This window comes from Hemicordylus capensis, chromosome 5 (assembly GCF_027244095.1).
Source record: "Hemicordylus capensis ecotype Gifberg chromosome 5, rHemCap1.1.pri, whole genome shotgun sequence".
Taxonomy (NCBI): Eukaryota; Metazoa; Chordata; class Lepidosauria; order Squamata; family Cordylidae; genus Hemicordylus; species Hemicordylus capensis.
Genome location: NC_069661.1, coordinates 35086471 through 35105838, shown reverse-complemented (window position 1 = coordinate 35105838; position 19368 = coordinate 35086471). Strand labels below are relative to the sequence as shown.

The 19368-nt window shown below is 42.8% G+C and overlaps 2 protein-coding genes across 6 annotated transcripts in view; one reads left to right on the top strand and one right to left on the bottom strand.

Annotated features, from left to right (window-relative positions):
- TBCK (TBC1 domain containing kinase) overlaps positions 1-19368 on the top strand; it is a 143184-nt gene that overhangs the window by 50923 nt on the left and 72893 nt on the right. For all 5 annotated transcript variants that reach the window (XM_053253541.1, XM_053253537.1, XM_053253540.1 and 2 more), the window contains exons 13-19: positions 2411-2460; positions 3467-3596; positions 5610-5708; positions 5918-5980; positions 7863-7989; positions 10556-10606; positions 17013-17096. In XM_053253541.1, coding sequence (XP_053109516.1) covers positions 2411-2460; positions 3467-3596; positions 5610-5708; positions 5918-5980; positions 7863-7989; positions 10556-10606; positions 17013-17096 — 604 coding nt within the window. The remainder of the gene's footprint in view (positions 1-2410; positions 2461-3466; positions 3597-5609; positions 5709-5917; positions 5981-7862; positions 7990-10555; positions 10607-17012; positions 17097-19368) is intronic.
- AIMP1 (aminoacyl tRNA synthetase complex interacting multifunctional protein 1) overlaps positions 1-19368 on the bottom strand; it is a 181274-nt gene that overhangs the window by 99172 nt on the left and 62734 nt on the right. The window lies entirely within an intron of this gene.

The following is a 19368-nucleotide window of genomic DNA, read 5'->3' as shown; positions in this document are numbered from 1 at the left end:
TCCAAGCAGCACTCTTGGAACTGAGCTCTGTGACTGTAATCAAAAGAGGATCAGTGCTGCATGAAGTAAGGAGTTTTAAACTGCTCTGTAAACTCTCATCAAATATAGTCTGGCACCTTCTGAGTATGGCCTGAATTGTACAAGAGGACTGTCAAAAATGTGATATTTTCAGGCTATGCTGGTTAATTTAATATCTGATCTTTGTGGCCAGCACAATACTGTGACAACTTAGGATGCAGTGCTACAATATGTGCACTTATTTGCAAGTTAGCCCTACTGAACACAGTCGGATTTATTTCTGAATAAACATGTAGGATTATGCTGTTCATATCAGTCATATCCACCTTTTTGAAATCATTATTGATTTTCATTGTCAAATCCTGTCAGCATAGGAACATAAATAATATAAAGTTAAACTTCAGCTTCCATTTGTTCATAGAAGTTATCTGCATTTACACTTCTCTGTTCAGCAGAAAGCCACCATTGGAGGAAGAGTTTACATGACAAAATAAAACAGTCCAAAACGTCAACACAATAACCTGAAATCATTTTTCCCTGTTTATCAAAGACCACTGGCTCCCAAGTTTCCAGTTGGGAGTCTCCAACCAGGTCTTAAGTACTTAAATGTATATTAGCCTTCCATGACTAATATATTTATTATTTTTATTTATTTAAAATATTTATATCCTGCCTTTCAGATCAGAGTCTCACAAGGCAGCTAACAATAGCAGAACATATGGATTGTAACAAAGCTTATCACTTGTAATGCCAATCTACAAGTTGTGTAGCAGATATCAGTCTGTACTTAATTGTCTCAAAAAACAACTTTTCCTCTCTGTATAAACAAATGCAGCAAAAGCTAGGGCATAAAGTGTTCTCTGCTGGTTTCCTGTGGAATGTACAAATTATGTATGACAGAGTAACTATGGAACCTTTGGCTGACTTGCACAACCAGCCACCTGCATGGATGGATGCTTGCAACACAGCTATGTATGTGCAAGTTCCACATTATAATCAGTATTCCTGAATAAACTCTTCATGTGACTGAAATAATGGGGTTTTGTTTTATTTTTTGGTAACCATAAAGGCCCAAAATGAACAAAGCACGTAATTTTCCTTGGGCTTCCAGGCAGGTATGGTCATTTGATGGGAAAGTGTTCTATCATGCCTAGAACTAGATTATTACTTTTGCCAGCAAGGTCCAACTATTATGCAGTCACACAACATTATGGTACCTATTATGATTTAGGAGAAAGACTTCACAAATATTTATTTATCTATTATCTTTTGCCTTTAGGAAACATAGGAACATAGGAAACTGCCATATACTGAGTCAGACCATTGGTCTATCTAGCTCAGTATTGTCTTCACAGACTAGCAGCGGCTTCTCCAAGGTTGCAGGCAGGAATCTCTCTCAGCCCTATCTTGGAGAAGCCAGGGAGGGAACTTGAAACCTTCTGCTCTTCCCAGAGCGGCTTCATCCTCTGAGGGGAATATCTTGCAGTGCTCACCCATCAAGTCTCCCATTCATATGCAACCAGGACAGACCCTGCTTAGCTATGGGGACAAGTCATGCTTGCTACCACAAGACCAGCTCTCCTCTCCAAAGTGAGCTCTCCTCTGCCTTTAAAGTGAATAGTGGTAGTAGACTTGGATGTCAGTGTATAATTATTTAATATACATTTTAATGTATATTACTTTGAGGAAAAAGTAAATGTTCCGTTAGTTTAAAGCAAATATAATAACTTTTGTTTTCATATTAAGATTTTCTCTGGAACGAGAATGTCTCTACATGTTGCACAAAGAGATTGCAAAGCACATAATATATTTTCAGAGTGAATAGTAAAGTCCATTAACTTGCGGCTGGTGCAGACATAATGGGAGTTTTTGACTAATAGATCAGGCTGTGGGATAGTGTGGTTTCTTTCACATGCAAATTCCTCCTTAACCTAGATACACTCTCACCTAGCATTTGAAACAAAGATTGTGGTTTCAGATGGAGAGAGAGAAGTAACCTGGTTAAAGTTAAACTATGGTTGACATTTGTGCATCCATAAGAAAGAACTGTGGTTCGGAGAAGCAGAGAGAATTCCTGCACACAATTGGAGACAATCCATGATCTCACAGTCCAATCCCAAAACAATGGTTGAAAGAAATCTACTGTTATATCTGCAGCAGCCTTAAGAGTTAGAGGAAAGTCTTTTGATTAGATTTTCTTGCCCATTGAGGAGAGCTAAGTGAACAAGTATTAGCAGTGAAGACTCAAAAAGCAAGAGATTTTTTCCGAAACTCTGATCAAGATAATGGTAGACAACGACCATTTTGTCAGAGGTGTTTTCTTTCTATTTCTCTACTAGCCACAAATAAAGAACATCTTTCTAATCTTGAATATTTTTGTAACATTTCACAGAGGCTGAAGGATGTTGGTGGAGAAGCATTTTACCCATTGCTTGAAGACGAGTAAGTATATAGAACTAAGTGATTTGGTTTTGGAAAGGTGGAACACATCTGCCAACTCAATCTATTCTCTGTAAATTGAACAGTTGGCCTGCGGAAAGTGAATTAAAAGTTCAGAGCAGAAATAAGGTCAATGAGACTGACCCAATGGTTATGTTGCTTTGAATAAGTCAGGCTTATGGATTACTGCAAAAACAGTAAAAACATATTTTGTAAATGCCATTGATCCATACTTTGTTCTGGACAGGGGGGTAGCTATAATTGAGCGAAAGGGTTCAAAGAACACGGGCCTCCAGGTCCTGAGGGCCCTCCAGCTCCACCAATCCCTATTTTCTTCATTATCTTCCTCACTCTGGGGGGGCTGCCAGAGAGAGGGATGAACACGGGCCCCCTCTCCCCTAGCTACACCCCTGGTTCTGGATCAGATGAACTCTGTTTGGAACTCAGATCAGATTAGTCAGATCTGCTGAATACAACAGCCCCCAGGTTTTAGAGACAACTGATGCATGAAGAGGTATGAAATTCAGGATTTGTAGTAATTATGTTGTGTTTCATTTATATCAAAAGATATCTGTTGCTTTATTCATTATTTTTTGTACTTTGATTTCTGAGTTATGAGATTAAGACCGTAAGAACATCCTTGCTGGATCAGGCCCAAAGTGCATCTAGTCCAGCATCCTGTTTCACACAGTGGCCCACCAGATGCTGCTGGAAGCCTACAGGCAGGAGTTGAGGGCATGCCCTCTCTCCTGCTGTTACTCCCCTGCAACTGGTACTCAGAGGCATCCTGCCTTTGAGGCTGGAGGTGGCCTATAGCCCTCCAACTAGTAGCTGTTGACAGACCTCTCATAGGTTGAATGGAGTCTCTAAACATTTTTTAAAATGGCTTTTTTCTCCATTGTACAAATATAATTATCTTCATTGCTTTAGCATTTTCCAATTTCCATTTACAGTTAGTTCCATTTATTGAAACGTATTTTTCACAGCTAGTTCTTCCATTCTGTTTCAGCCAGTCAAATATACCACACTCCAACAGTAATAATGAGTTATCTGCTGCTGCTAATCTGCCTCTTATTATCCGAGAGCGGGATACAGAATACCAGTTGAACAGAATTGTACTGTTTGACAGACTGCTAAAGGTATGTGTTAATGAAACTAACATCTTTCCAATTTCATTAGCATGCAGCTTGGTCTTTGCCCTTGAGAAATTCCAAAAGGAAATGAAAAAGCTTCCTTCACTTTCCTGTAGATTTGCTACTATTTCTACTAATATTTATATACTGCTTTTCAACAACCGTTCCCAAAGAGGCTTATACAGAAAAATAAATAAATACCATCAGAACTTCAACTGTGTATAGATGTAATAATAATTACACATTTTATTCACTTCCCTCCAATGGTCTTAGGGCAGCATACATAGTTATTCCCTCCTTCACACTACTTTATCCTCACAACGACCCAGTGTTAGGTTAGTCTGAGACTAGCCCAAGTCACTCATTGCTCTTTGTGCCTGAATAAGGATTGAAATCACAGTCTCAGTCCAACACTAACCACTATACCACACTGGTTCTCCAAAATGTGTGTATATAATATTATGATTGGGTGGCCCGGGGGTTAGGAGAGGAGGCAATGGAAAAAGATCAGAAGTATGTTAATGTTGGATATATTGTAAGTAGGAGTGTGCACTGACTGGTCCAGGGCCATACAAAAGGCCTCCAGACCGGTCCGGAATTCGGCTGGTCCGGTGGTTCGGCGGGGGGGAGGGAGTGTGTCTTTAAGGGCGGGGGGGTATTACTTACACACACACCCGCCGCTCTTCCCCCTCCAGCGCTGGACTTTCCTAAAACGTTCTTGGGGCGGCAGAGTTCCTCCCTGCTGCCCTCCCCCCATCGTTGTCTTCAAAGTTAACAAGCAGAAAAAGCTGGCGCCACGCATGAGCCCATCGCGACGCGCGCGGGGCGCATATATCACAATGATGTATGCGGTGCGCGCGCACCAGCAGCAGCAACAGGCGTGTGTGCTGCAAAGGGCGCATGCGTGGCACCAGCTTTTTCTGCTTGTTAACTTTGAAGACAACGATGAAGGCAGGGGTGGCAGGGAGGAACTCTGCCGCCCCAAGAACATTTTAGGAAAGTCCAGCACCAGAGGGGAAAGAGCGGCGGGGGGGGGGAGTACTACCCCCCGCCCTTAAAGACACACTCCCCCCAGTGCCGGACCACGCCTCTGTGGTTCCGTGCACATCCCTAATTGTAAGTACAGTCATCCCTTGACAACTGCGGATTTCTCTAATGCAGTTTTGAATATACGCGACTGGATTTTTGTAGGTGGTCTTGCTTACCACGACTTAAGCATATGCAAGTTTCTTGAGAGAGAGCAAGATAGGAGCAGAGGCGAGAGAAGCAGAGGTGAGGTAGGGAGAGAGTTCACTGTGAGCCTGTGGAGCTCCATTTCCCTGTCTCTGAGCAGGGCCTGGGCCGTTGCATTCCCCAAACACACACACAAACCGAGGGGCCTCCCCCTCGGTGCGTACCATGGCAACAACGTTACTCCCCACTTTCTGTGGCTGGCTAGCTAGCTGGCTCCTGCCGCCACTCTGGAGCTGGGGCAGAGGCATTTCTCCTTTCTCTTGCCACTGCTGTGACCTCATGGCTCTGCCTCTTCCCTCTCCCCCCTGTGACCTTGTGGCTCTTTGGCATGCAGGGCTGAAGGAGAGAAACGTGGAGTGGGTGGAGGGAAGGTGGAAAGGAAGTGAGGAAGGGGCTACAGTTGCCTTAACCCCCTGTTTCCCATTTACTGTCTCCCCAACCACGGGCGTTTGCGAGAATGGAGCCCTCATGGTTTGCAAGAGACAACTGTATTTCACAAGACCATAAGAAGAGTCCTGCCTGTGCTGCAGATCTCATCTAGTATTTTGTTGCCCAAAGTGTCCAAGCAGATGCTATCAGGAAATCCACAAGCAGGGCTGGAAGCATGCATCCTTCCCTGGTGCTGCTCCTTGGCCCCTGGAAATGGTACATGGTGGTATACAACTTCAAACCTGGAGGTTTCACATTGCCATCATGGCTAATCCCCAGTGATAGATATCTGTCTTCCATAGATTTGCCTAATTCCCCTTTAAAACTAGACCGTGATGTAAAATATCTTTTCTCCAGGCCTATCCTTACAAAAAAAATCAAATTTGGAAAGAAGCCAGAGTCGATATTCCTCCACTAATGAGAGGTTTAACTTGGGCAGCCTTACTTGGAGTAGAGGTAAGAATAAGATAAATAGTTGTTAATTGTAAATTGCAAGTATATGGATGAGAACTAAGCTTCTGATTAACACTTTGTCATATTCAGAGCAAAAATGCTGAAAATGTGATAGCAAAAATGCTGTTTTTGTCAATGTCGTATACTTCCATAAATTCAGTATTGTTTACAGATTTGTGTTTAACACGTTAACAATTACTTACACATTTTAGGGTGCCATTCATGCAAAATATGATGCCATTGACAAGGATACTCCAATTCCTACAGATAGACAAGTAAGTTTCTTTTCAGCATATCACTTAAGAAATTCTGAAAATGCTCCAATATTTCTTTCTTTTGAACAGATAATTCTAGTGTGCAAAAATGTTTTATCAGGTTTCTGTTTCAAATAGTAAATTCTTTGCTAAAAAGTCATTATTGTTGTTGTTTTTGAGATGGGTGGCTGAAGTTGAGAGTAACTTATGCAAGATTAACATTGAACTAGGATATGTACCTTACCCCACCAAATCTTGATTTCTCGAACCATTCTACATCCAACATGTGTGGCTCCACGTGTACTCACATCTACATTCCAACATGTAGGAGGCACTCAGTCCTATATTGCTTCCCTCTTTCCATGGTGATCATTGTAGTTGACTTGAATTTATGTATTACTTTCTCTTAATGGAAATCTCTCTGAGGCTGATCAACTGTATGAATGTTATTTATTCATTCAATTTATATACCACCTTTCCTAAACTGATTCAGGGCAGTTTACATTTTCTATCCCATTGTGCAGATTACGACTCCCAACAATAAAGCACCTCCGTCTTGCTTGGATTCAGCTTAAGTTTATTATCCCTCATCCAACCCATTACTGCCTGTAGGCAGGCATTTATGGGGCTAATGCCATTTCCTGATGTTGATGACAAGAAGAAAGAAATTTGTGTGTCATCAGCATATTGATAACACTCAGCACCAAATCTCCTGATGACCTTACCCAGCGGTTTCATGTCGATGTTAAAAAGCATTGGTGACAGAACGGAGCCCTGAGGGACTCCATAGGGTAGTTCCCGTTTAGAGCAGCAACTGTCGTCGAGCACCACCATCTGAAATCTAATTGACATATGGGAGCAGAACCACTATAAAACAGTATCTCTTATCCCCAAATTTAATCTGAATGTCAGTCAGTCACTGGTTGCAAAGATTGCCTAGCATGAGGTTTGGTATTGCCAGTGCCTCTGCATCTCCAAAGCCGTTGGTCGTGGGCTTCAGTTGCAGAAACAATGATAAGTTCAAAGCTAGATTCCTGTCACTGTTTTAGACTGCAGTCTGTTGGATGGAAGAAATGGAATACCCTTCTGATGCCAAGATCACTTCAAACTTTGGAAGAGAGAGACTGAAGCAATAATGCATGACACTAGAACATTATGACCATAGGTGCAGGGAGATACATCTCCCAAGTATTTCTGATGACCAGCAGTGACTCGGACAGTGAATGTCTTAAGGCAGCCACTCTTCCCATTGACTGAGATGGAGACACTAAGCATTGTGTGTGGACTATTATGGGAAAATCCCAGGAGTTTGGGGTACCAGAAGAGTTTCTGTGGCATGCAGAAAGACTATTGCCCTCAACAATGCCACTTTGTGGCATGCAGAAAGACTGTTGCCTTCATCAACACCAGACTGACCTATCAGATAGTGCCATATACTTAATGAACTTTCCTATGAGCCTTTCCTTGTTTTCTCCCTTTCCTTTTTTATCATATCATAAGGTGATATACAAGATCAATAGCTTAGTAAAACCTATTCTCAATTGCATACCTAGGAGCCCCTGGTGGCGCAGTGGTAAAACTGCCGCCCTGTAACCAGAAGGTTACAAGTTCGATCCTGACCAGGGGCTCAAGGTTGACTCAGCCTTCCATCCTTCCGAGGTCGGTAAAATGAGTACCCAGAATGTTGGGGGCAATATGCTAAATCATTGTAAACCGCTTAGAGAGCTCCGGCTATAGAGCGGTATATAAATGTAAGTGCTATTGCTATTGCTAAGTGCTATACCCTGAACAGGTGGGTTTTCTAGCCCCATTTGAGCTATTGGAACCTGCATACATTCTACATTATTTCTTTGTATTTGTATGACACTTATTATTTTGTCTTCTGTATTTGGCTGTATTTTAGATTGAAGTTGATATTCCTCGCTGTCATCAATACGATGAGCTGCTATCATCACCCGAAGGTCATGCAAAATTTAGACGGGTATTGAAAGCATGGGTAGTTTCCCATCCTGATCTCGTATATTGGCAAGGTTAGTCCAGCTGGCTACTGTGGCTAGCTGCTTCTTCTTTTTATCTTTTAAATTCTTAAGTAATCAGAAACCATTTTTACCCCTTGATGGAGGTACTGCAATAGTAGGTAGTAGCCAAAAGTCAGTAGCAGGGAAAGCAAAAGACATCCCACCATGAATAATACCAGGACCCAGTGAACTGGTATTAGCCTTAATGTGATTTTTATTTTTAGCATTTTTTGTATGCCACTTTGAGAGAGACTTGAGGTTCTAAAGTGGAATACATGTATTTTAAATAAGTCCCAAAATAATAATGCAATAATATCCCTGAATTATATCTTTTGGATTCTTGAAGAATGAGTATACATTTACTTGTTCATGGTTAACTTCATACCAGTGTTCCCTCCAACAGGGATTCCCAGATGTTGTTGACTACAACTCCCAGAATCCCCAGCCAAAGACCATTGCAGCTGGGGATGCTAGAAGTTGTAGTGAACAACATCTGGGAATCCCTGTTAGAGGGAACACTGCTTCACACTGTATTTTAGTGCCTGAGTAGGTTAATTCTGTACAGTGATTAGTTACAGCTAAACTGGAGTACTGTTTTACTTTAAGATTTTTATACTGTAATGCATCTGGTGCTCTTTTGAAGATGATGGACACTACTTAAGAGGCAAAAAGTTGAGCTTATTTAAACAGGTATCTTAGAACTGGTATCTTCATACATTACCCTTTTGAGAGAGACATGTAAATATGAAATCTGTGAAAAAGAGCTGAGTATTATTTGCAATTGTTTGTGCATATTAGGGAAACCACTGTGTATGTTAGTATTTTGATACAAGTAATTGCAACAGGCACCTACACTTCACTTCGACATAACATCATGTTACATGGTTTTCCTTCATGGCGAATAAGGGGAAATTCTATTATTTATTTATCTACACAGTCAGACGGGTGTTATTGACTGGTTTGTTTTATCCAGACATCGAGTCCTTCCCAAGGACCTGGGATGGCTGAATTTTATTGTCAGTGTTGTTGCTGTTGCTATAGATATCGTCGCAGAATATAGGCTGTTCCCAGTAAAGTTACTTTTTGTAATTGGCTGATGGTGATTTCTGTGGCCCCTATGGTGTTGAGGTGCTCTTCAAGGTCTTTTGGAATTGCACCTAGGGCGCCAATTACCACTGGGATTATTTTGGTCTTTTTCTGCCACAGCCTTTCAATTTCAATTTGTAGATCTTTGTATTTTGTGATTTTTTTCTATTTCTTTTTCTTGTATTCTGCTATCCTCTGGTATTGCTCTGTCAATTATTTTAACTTGTTTTTCTTTCTTCTTGACTACAGCGATATCTGGTGTATTGTGTGGCAGATGTTTGCCTGTTTGTAGTTGGAAGTCCCGTAATATTTTTGCATCTTCATTTTCTACAACTTTTTCAATTTTATGGTCCCACCAATTTTTGGCTACAGGTAGCTTGTATTTTTTGCAGATGTTCCAGTGTATTATCCCTGCTACTTTGTCATGCCTTTGTTTGTAGTCAGTCTGTGCGATCTTTCACAACAAACGATTAGGTGGTCCACGGTTTCATCTGCTTCTTCACAAAGGCGGCACTTGCTGTTTGTGGTTGATTTTTCTACTTTTGCTCTTATTGCATTTGTTCTTAGTGCCTGTTCTTGTGCAGCCAATATTAGACCCTCTGTTTCTTTCTTCAAGTTGCCATTCTTAAGCCATTGCCAGGTCTTGGTGATGTCTGATTTTCCACTTATATTGTGCAAATATTGACCATGCAGTGGCTTATTTTTCCATTTTTCTGCTCGGTTCTTGACTTGTTCTTTCTTGTAGGCCTGCTTTCTTTCATTGGTGTTGAATAGTTTCTTGTTATTGACCATTTGAAGTGCATCTTCTTCACTGTCCTTGATACATTCTTCAAGGCCTCTTTTCTCCTCCTCTACTGTTTGATGGACTTGCAGCATTCCTCTTCCACCTGAGCTGCGAGGGAGGTATAGCCTATCGACATCACTGCGGGGGTGCAGAGCATGACTGATGGTCATGATTTTCCTGGTCTTATGATCTAGCGTTTCTAGCTCTGCCTGGGCCCAGTCTATTATTCCTGAAGTGTATCTGATAATAGGTATAGCCCAGGTGTTTTGGCTTGTATGGTGTTCCTGCCATTGAGTTTGGACTTGAGGATTTTTCTAACTCTCCTGATTATTTATTTATTTATTTATTTACACAATCAGGCAGGTGTTATTGACTGGTTTGTTTTATCTAGACATCAAGTCCTTCCCAAGGACCTGGGATGATGATGATGATTATTATTATTTCTTGTTTGCACAGTCAAACAGGTTGTTGTTGTTGTTGTTAGTTCGATTTCTATACCGCCCTTCCAAAAATGGCTCAGGGTGGTTTACACAGAGAAATAACAAATAAATAAGATGGATCCCTGTCACCAAAGGGCTCACAATCTAAAAAGAAACATTATATGAGAATTGCGTCAGCTTTATCTTCTGGGTGTGATTTGATTTAGCTGGTGATTTGATTTATCTTTAATGTCATTGTTGCACTCAGTTGATATGTTTTCCCTTGTAGGTCTTGATTCCCTTTGTGCACCGTTCTTGTACTTGAATTTTAACAATGAAGGTAAGCATTTTCCCTTTAACACAAACATTTTGAAGGTTTACATTGGCTGCAGTACAATCTTCTTAGTTCTGCATGACACTGCTGGATTTATGCTAATTGTATAAATCATGCATGCACACCGCATAGAGATTATTTAAACTGGGTGGGTTGCTAATGGCTACATTGCTGCTTTATATTCATTTGAGCAAATTATGATTCTCTGCTGCTGGCTGACAACATCTCACGTGGGTTATCCTCTCCACGTGCTCCAGAGGTCAAGACTTCAGTTAATTGTTGAGCCTTTGTCTGCCTGGGAAGGATAAGCCCTACCCAGTTCTGTTAGTCCTGCACAGCTCCAGAGACAGTCACCTTGCCTTTACCAAGTCTTTCCTCTCTGTTCTTATGTTTGGTTCATGGTTTTTCCTCTAGCCCTTTTTGTGTACACCTCTTGTCTTTCTTGCTCCTACTCTGTGCCTTTACCCTTCTTTTAAAAAGCCCCCCAAACCCAGCTTTTTCTTCCATCTCCTCTCCCTCCAATCCTCTCCCTCCCACTGTTGATGGAGCAGGCTAAAAGAATTCAGCACATTATCGTGCTGAAGGGGAAACAAGGGGCACAAACCAAAGCTGACTAGACTCACCACCAATCAGTGCTGATGAGCCTTTCCAGCGGTAGGCATGCTGATGACCATTTGATCCTCGCTGGTGATGGGGGAAGGAGTAAGTGGGCCTGACCCCGTGGAAAACCCCTCGGGTCCTGCAGCTCCTGGGATGCAGCAACCTAAGAAGCACCACCATTCCACATTGTCCCCAATGCTACAAACAATGAAAGAGGCTGATGCCCAGCCCGCACTCCTGTCCGGCCACATGGAAACCAGCAGTCCGGGATTCGTGGCCGCCCAAGAGCCTCTACTTGGTCCCCAGCAGCACTGGATCCAGAGGCACCTCCAGCTGGGCTGCTGCTTGTTGCCCACAGGTTCAGGCAAAAGTGGTGCCAACACAGCAGCTTGTGGGAGTGCTCCTAGCAGGCCGATTCCTAGCCTGGAGCAACCACCAGCACCTCTGCCTGAAAAGGCCCAGGGACAGGGACAGCCGCCAACAGGGTCCCCAGGGAAGGAGGTGCCAGCCAGCCCAGCTCAGCTGGACACCCTGGGGCCTGAGAAGTGCAGAGAGCCACCAACTCTGGAAAGACCACGCACACCAGAACTGGTAAGAGCAGGGCCTTTGCGCTCCCCCCCTACTCACCCACAGGCCCCCACCCCACCACCTACCATACCAGGGGAGAGTGGTATGAGTGCTGGCAAGACCTGACAAGAGTGCTTCCAAGGCATGCTTGATTAAATCCTTACAACACAGCAGGCCCTCCAAATCTGCCAAAAAGTAGGCAAAGGAGAGGGAGTCGCAATCTTCCTCATTCTTGTCTGATTCTTCCAACCCTCCTAAAAAGATGAGAAAGAGATATAAGCACAAAAAGTCTCAAAAATGAAAAGACAAAAATGGCCAGTAAGCGCAGTAAAAGTAAGAGAGATTGGGGGTCCCCATCTAACTCATCAACTATTTCTGTATTCAGTTCTCCATATCCCCACCCTTGGGTGCCTGATGTAGAATCGCTTAGCCCATGGCCCATTGAAACAGTGCAAAGCCCCTTGGAGACACCAGATAATCCAGACCTAGACCTGGAATCTAGAGAAGATGCCATGTGGTCCAATGACCAAATCACTGAACCCTATTCACAATCATATAGACTTTTCATTACAGATGACTTCACACATCTCTTCCACAGAGCCATTAACACACTGGGGTTGCAACAAACGCCCACTCAGGAATAGCCCATTCCATTCAAGAAGGCTCTGGTTTTCCCAATGCTCACATCCCAGGATTTGCTGTTCCCTTTCCCAGGCTGCCTCTGTCATATGGTGAAACAGGAATGGTAGGCACCAGCAGCCCATAGAAAGCTTGCTCTGCTTGTTAATAAATTCTACAGCCTTTCTCAAACATCATCAGCTATGTACAGGTTCCATCCACAGATGTTCCTGTGGCAGCATCTCACTGAAAAGAAGATTGGATCCCATTTGAAAAAGGGACACGAGGCAGCATCTCTCTACATGGGCTTCTACTGCAGTCTCTATCATGGCACCATTGCTCTGGGTGGACAAACTGCTCTAGTCTCCGCTATCAGACGTCACCTGACAAAAAACAGACCCTACTTAAGATTCAGATGGCACAAGCCTTCATAACTGATACTACCTTGGATTCGATCCATTTCTCATCCAGATCCAGAGCATCCATGGTAGTTGCCCAACACTCACTCTGGCTTAAGCATTGGCAAGTTGACATGGCATCCCGCAACAACCTGGCCGGAGTCTCTTATACAGCACTCAAACGCTTAGGAGACTAAACTTTGTAGGAAGTTCTTGTAGAAACCAAAGACAAAAAGAACGTCCTTCCATCCGCTCCATGCAGGGAGGATAGACAGCCACCATGCAACCCTTCCAGCTTTTTCATCCCTTTCGGCCAACATTCAGACCAAGGGACAGAGACAACAGACAGCAGCACCCTTTCTGGAACAGGCAGTGTAATGCTGCAAGGTCCAACAATCAACAACACTAACCCTTCACTCAGCAACCCAAGGCCAGACAGTCCTCCCGACTCTTTCCTTTCGGGCGTGGGGAGTTGTCTATCTCTCTTTGTCCATGCCTGGGAAGCAAGCATTTCATACAGCTGGGTTCTCAGCACCATCGTGCATGGATACAAAATAGAGTTCTCTCTCACCGCCCCGCCCCAACAACTGCTTCCTTCCAACTCCACAGTCACACTCACCTATCAAACACGCCAATCTTCTCCAAGCTACTCGCCTTCTGAAAGCCATATCTGCCATAGAACCAGTTTCCAGTCACCAAAGGGGCAAGGGCATTTACTCTGTTTTGTTTACCATGCCCCCAAAAGGCGGCTTTCTAAAAGCTGTATTGGGCTTAAAAATTCTTGAACAAATTTGTCAAGCACAGGAAGTTCTGCATGGAAACATGCTGCTCCATTGTAGAGCACCTACAACTTGCAGACATTGGTCGACTTGACATATCTTCATGTTCCAATCCATCCACAGAGCTGTCAGGTACTCCCATTTCCTCTATGTGGGACAACATTTCCAATAGAAAGCCCTTCTATTTGGGTTCTCCACAGCCCCAAGGATTTTCATGAAGGTACTCGCCCCTTTGATAGCACACCTCTGCCTCCAGAAGATCCATGTATTTGTGTACCTGGACAACCTATTGATGAAATCTCATTCTCGAGAATCTGCAGAAACAGATGTAAAGATCACCCTAGAAATGTTAGCCATGGGTTTTTGGTGAACAAGACAAAGAGCCATTCAGCACCATCTACAAAAATCCATCACCTAGGGGTGCTGATCTATAAACTACAGGATTGCCTCTTTCCCCCACATTATCACATGCACATGATTCTTAAATTGATCCACCAGATCTCTACCTTAAAAGGTAGTACCACTCCTACATTTAGCAAAATTGCTAGGTCTAATGGTAGCCTCATTGGATGAGGTGCCCTGTGCACATTTTCACCTCTGCATCTCACAGTGGTTTCTGCTACTGCATCAGACAGCAATTTTATAGCATCAACCGACAACTGTAGAACTTCCAAGACAGGTTGTACAGTCTTTACAATGGTGGAATCTTCCAGTCCACCTATCACAAAAAAAGCTTCCTGGATCCCCAGAGTCATAGTAACAACGGATGACAGCCTTTCAGGATCGGGCGCCCACTGCCTCCAACATTCCACATAGGGAAAATGGACAAAAGAGGAAAGACACCACCACATCAACTGGCTGGAGCTCAGAGCCATTTGGCTTGCCCTGCAAACCTTTCAGTTGATACTACTACACCAACACATACTGGTGAGAACAGACATTACAGTGAAGGCCCATGTAAAGCGGTGGGGGGGGGGGGCACCATGTTGAAAACATTACATCAGGAGGCAACACTCCTCATGCAGTGGGCACCCATCTAGCCTCAATTGTGGCCCACCATCTCAGCGGGTCTCTGAATACACAGGTGGACTGGCTTAGAAGAAAAAAGATCCATCCAGCAAAGTGGAGCTTCCACTTGCAGCTTGCAAGGTCCTGGACCATCCACAGGTGGATCTATTTGCTTTTCCAGACAAGAAGAAGCTTCCATGGTTCTTCTCCCGGTTCCCCTGCAAGGGTGTGAAGGTGGTGAACATCCTGTCATCTCCCTGGCCCCAGGAGCTTCTGTACACATTTCCTCCAGTCCCAGTCCTCAGCTGTCTACTTGGACAGATTTGGCTTCTCAGGTCACAGGTGATTCTGATGGTGCCTTATTGGTCCAGGTGCCCTTGAGTTGCAAAGTTTTTACATCTAGCAACAGCAGACCCCTGGTTTCTCCCTGTGTCTCCGGATCTTCTTTGTCAAGGCCCCATTGTACACCATAATCTGGTGTGGTTCAAGCTGAGCGCAACATTCTGAAAAACACACAGATATTTTCAGTGTTACTATTATGGCATCCAGACAAGACTCTACCAACAGAATCTATCAGTCCACTTGGAAGAGTCTTTCTGTGCTGGTGCAGACAACACAACGTATCGGGGAAATAGTGGACTGCCAGAACTTCTCTTCCTTCAGGATGGCCTAGACAAGGGGTTTAGAGCCAATACACTGAAGAGACAGGCTGCAGCCCTGGCCATGTTGCTTTCCCCATCTACTGCACAAGGTCTTCACTCACACCCACACCTTCACGCCTCCGAGGATTCACAGATTTCCTTCTTGGGATCTTTATAAAGTGCTGAGAGTTTCACATGCTGTTCCATTTGAGCCCATTTACCTCTTCGCATTCTTTCATTTAAGTTGGTGCTCCTGGTCGCAGTCACTTATGCTAGGAGGGTCTCAGAACTAACATTGGATCCACTTAATCGTAACTTTTGTATCTTTTCAAGGGAATCAGTTTGCTTGATCCCGGATCCTTCCTTTTTGCCAAAGATTTCATAAGTGTTTTACTGCTCCCAGAATGTTGTACATACTTCTTTCTGTCCCAAACCGGCCCATCGTTTGGAGAAAGCTAGGTATGCACTGCTGCTTGAAGACATACATTTCACGCACAGCATCCTTCCATTCCACAGAGGCACTCTTTGTTTCATTCCTACCATCATTTTCAGGCCAGAAGGTGTCCTCTGCTACCATCACCAGATGGATTAAAGCATGTATGCTCCTTGCCTATGAGGTTCAGAATCTGTCAGCACTGCCAAAAGTCACGGCACACTCCGAAAGGTCAGCCATGTTTTCCACAAATGTGTTTCTTGCTGAGATCTGCAGAGCAGCCACATGGGCATCACCTTCCACATTCACAAAACACTATAGGCTTGGTCTTTAGCAGTTCTCTCAGGCAGCTTTCGGCCGACGTGTATTCCAACATGTTCTTCCACCCCAGTAGATGTTGACAGCCCCTCCTGGGTCTTCTAACTGTGTCATGTCCCATGTGAGATGTCCTCATCCAGCAGCAGAAAAGGGAGCATTGGGCACTTACCGTGAAGGCTGTTTCTTGCTGCTGGATTTGAGGACATCTCGACCCACTTTTCCAGGCATCTAGTTCTATGCTGTCTTCCCTTTCTCCCTTTCCGTTTGTTTTTTACCTGTTTCCTCTGGATCTTGGACTTTGCTAATCAGAACTGGGTGGCGCTTATATTCCCCAGGCTTATAAAGGCTCAACAATTACGTGAAGTCCTGTTCTCTGAAGCATGTGGGGAGATGTCTTCAAATCCAGCAGCAAAAACAAGCCTTCGTGGTAAGTGACCAGTACTCCTTTCTAGAGCATTGTGTAGCTTGTGTATCTGTGTTTAAGACAAGATTGTTACAGCTAATAATATACTGCCGACAACTAACAGAGCATGTTACTAGGCACAGAGGCTCTGAAAGCATCTGCTAAGTGTAGATGGGCATTTTGAGGTGTCCGTAGGGACCATAAAGCATGCCCCAAAATGTTAGCTTTGTGGAGGGAGCCCAGATGTCGTCCCCCCTGCCCAGAACTAGCCTCTGAAGATGCAGAGAAAATGTACAGTTTTCAGCCACACAATATTCAAATGACGTGTTTGGCATAAGGAAAAGAATATCCTTTCAATCAACAGGGCACAGCCAATAACCCGGGAAGTTTGGTGTGAAGCATCTCCAATGTGGTGTGACATTTTTGTTTCAGGTTCTGCTTGTTATGTGGATTTCAGTGTGTCAGATTATTAATACATTTGCTGGTGTTCTGTCTTTAGTGGATGGTGGTTAATCTGTACAAATATTCTAAAACGTTTACAATACCCTTTAATATCAAGCAACATATTTTAAGAACTAAAGTGTACTGACTGTAATAATTAGTGGGTACAGAAAGTTCTCATGTCTCTCTTTCTAATTCCCTTTTAGCCCTGGCCTGTGCCTGTATGTCTGCCTTTATTCCTAAATACCTGTATAACTTCTTTCTAAAAGACAACTCGCACGTGATTCAAGGTAGGTTTTGTGTTTAAATCTCATTCTCATAATATAGTGCCATTTGAGAAGTATTTATTTCTGTTGATCTATCTAGCTAAATTTTATAATGTACTTTTCAACTCTATGGAGACCCTCAAAATCACAGCAAAAAAATATAAAACCCATTATAGTAAAACATCCACATAAAAACAATTCCTAAAAAGCCAATAAAAGCAAGTAAAAGGCAGCAATTTAGGTTAAAGTGCAAGACACTTTAAATGCATCATGATATCTATTCTAATGCACTGTTTCTTGGTGACAGACTGCCTGTTAATGAAATTAATAACACTTTTAACAGCCTTGGCACATGATTTATTTTGCTGCATTTCATGGTACAAAGTATGATAAAGCCATGTAGATGGATAGATAGATAAAGCCATGTAGAGGGCCATGTAGATAGAATGAGACTTTCAACTTTATCCCTCTTTCTTATTTTTGAGCATCTTGTTTAAAACTATTAGGTGACCTTTTGTTGAACATGTGAAGCTATCAAACTATTGGTCCGTGTCACTCAGTATAATTGACTCGGATTGGCAGGAGATGTTCAAGACTTCTGAAAGATGTTTTTCCATCCTTTTTTTCTGAAGATTGAACCTGTACAAGTTAGTGTTCTAAGAACTGCAGCACATGAAGGGCGGTATAGAAATCAAATAAATAAATAAAATTTAAAATGAACAGTCCATGTTGCATATTTATAAGGAAAATGAGTCTATTCTCTCTTCATTTTTGTTAAAATATAAAGTTTGGAAATACAGTAACATGTTTAATCGTAGATAATAAAGCTATAATTTAGTTGTGCAGAGATAGCAGCTTAAGAACTTCCTGCTCAGCACTCTTCCATAATAGCTTAGCAAGCATATTTGATGATACTAAAACTAGCAGATTTGTGAAAGATGAAAGAAACTACTTTTGTAAATGGAAAATTACTTATTTGTGGAGGTGTGTTTCAAGGTATTTAGGAAGAAGTCTGTTATTTGCACTACATGAAATAAAAATTGCAATGTGTGGAAATAAGTATGGAACTTACATACTTAAACAGGTCACAGTCCTCTCTTGTTAGAACCTGTATAGATGTCTGTTCCTAATCCATGTTCAAACAGAAACTCCAAAGTGCAAGCTGGTTGGGTTCTATCCAGAAGAGTATAAGCAGAAGGAGGCTTGCTTGAGAGAACTTCAGCATAATTTGCAGAAAGTGCATCCAGCCTATTTTCAAAACAATCTCTCCCCCCCTCCACCCACACTGCTCCACCTGCAGCCCTTCATGGCTTCTGGGAGTTCCCCCAAACCCCTGGAGAGTGTTTTGGGGAGGCACTGAGAACTGCTAGGGGAAGTTCCTTTGTGTGAGCATTCTTCTGCTCAAGCAGGTCTGAATAGAACGCCGTGTCAGCATCCTCACTAACAAAGCACTTGTGTTCCACAAGTTGTGTTGGTGCCTTTCTTGCCTTGGACTTCACCAGGACCTAGGTGAGACCAGTCTCTGAAATCTCTGACCCTCAGGGATTTGCAGAACTCACCCTGTAAAAATCTGGCAAGATTCCATTGCTCCTCTCTCACATGTGCACACCCTTTTTCTTCCCAGAAGACCCTCAGGAGCCCTTTAGTTTTGCCCACTAGTTAACTGATTGGGTCATGACCTAGGGTCTCCAGACTGTTAATCAAGGTCAACTGTTTTTCCCCAGTTAACTCTATCAAAGCTGGCTGGCTGCCCACTACAGTATTATCTGAGCCAGTGCTGTTTGGCTGAACCCACCTGCTATCTCCATTTTCATGAAAGGATATGTGCCGTCAATAGATGCTTAAATAAGCATGTAATCCTACATAGCAATTACATTTTATAAGCCTGGTTATTTAAATAAAGATGACATTTAACAAGGTATAGCATATCCATGCAAAACCACTGTAGGCACGAATCCCTTGTTTAAAAAAGAAATGTGCTTTCAGGAAGCTAATTGTAAATTTGTTTTCATCAGCACATAGCTACATTTGTGATTAGCAGTTTTAAAGATTTCACCTGTGGTTGCTGAATTTATTAAGAACATAAAATTTGTTAACACTGTATATAAGCTAAATAAAGTAAGGATCATTTCAGAGGCTTAGAGATAACACATTACTGAAAGATCCGATGGGTTTTTCTACTGGGAGTGGGATAACAGTCCTGCCTGGATCTCTTCAGCAAAATTAAATGTAAAAAAGTAAGAAAACAGACTCCTTTAGCCAACCTATTTTTGATTGATTGATTAAGGCCATCAAG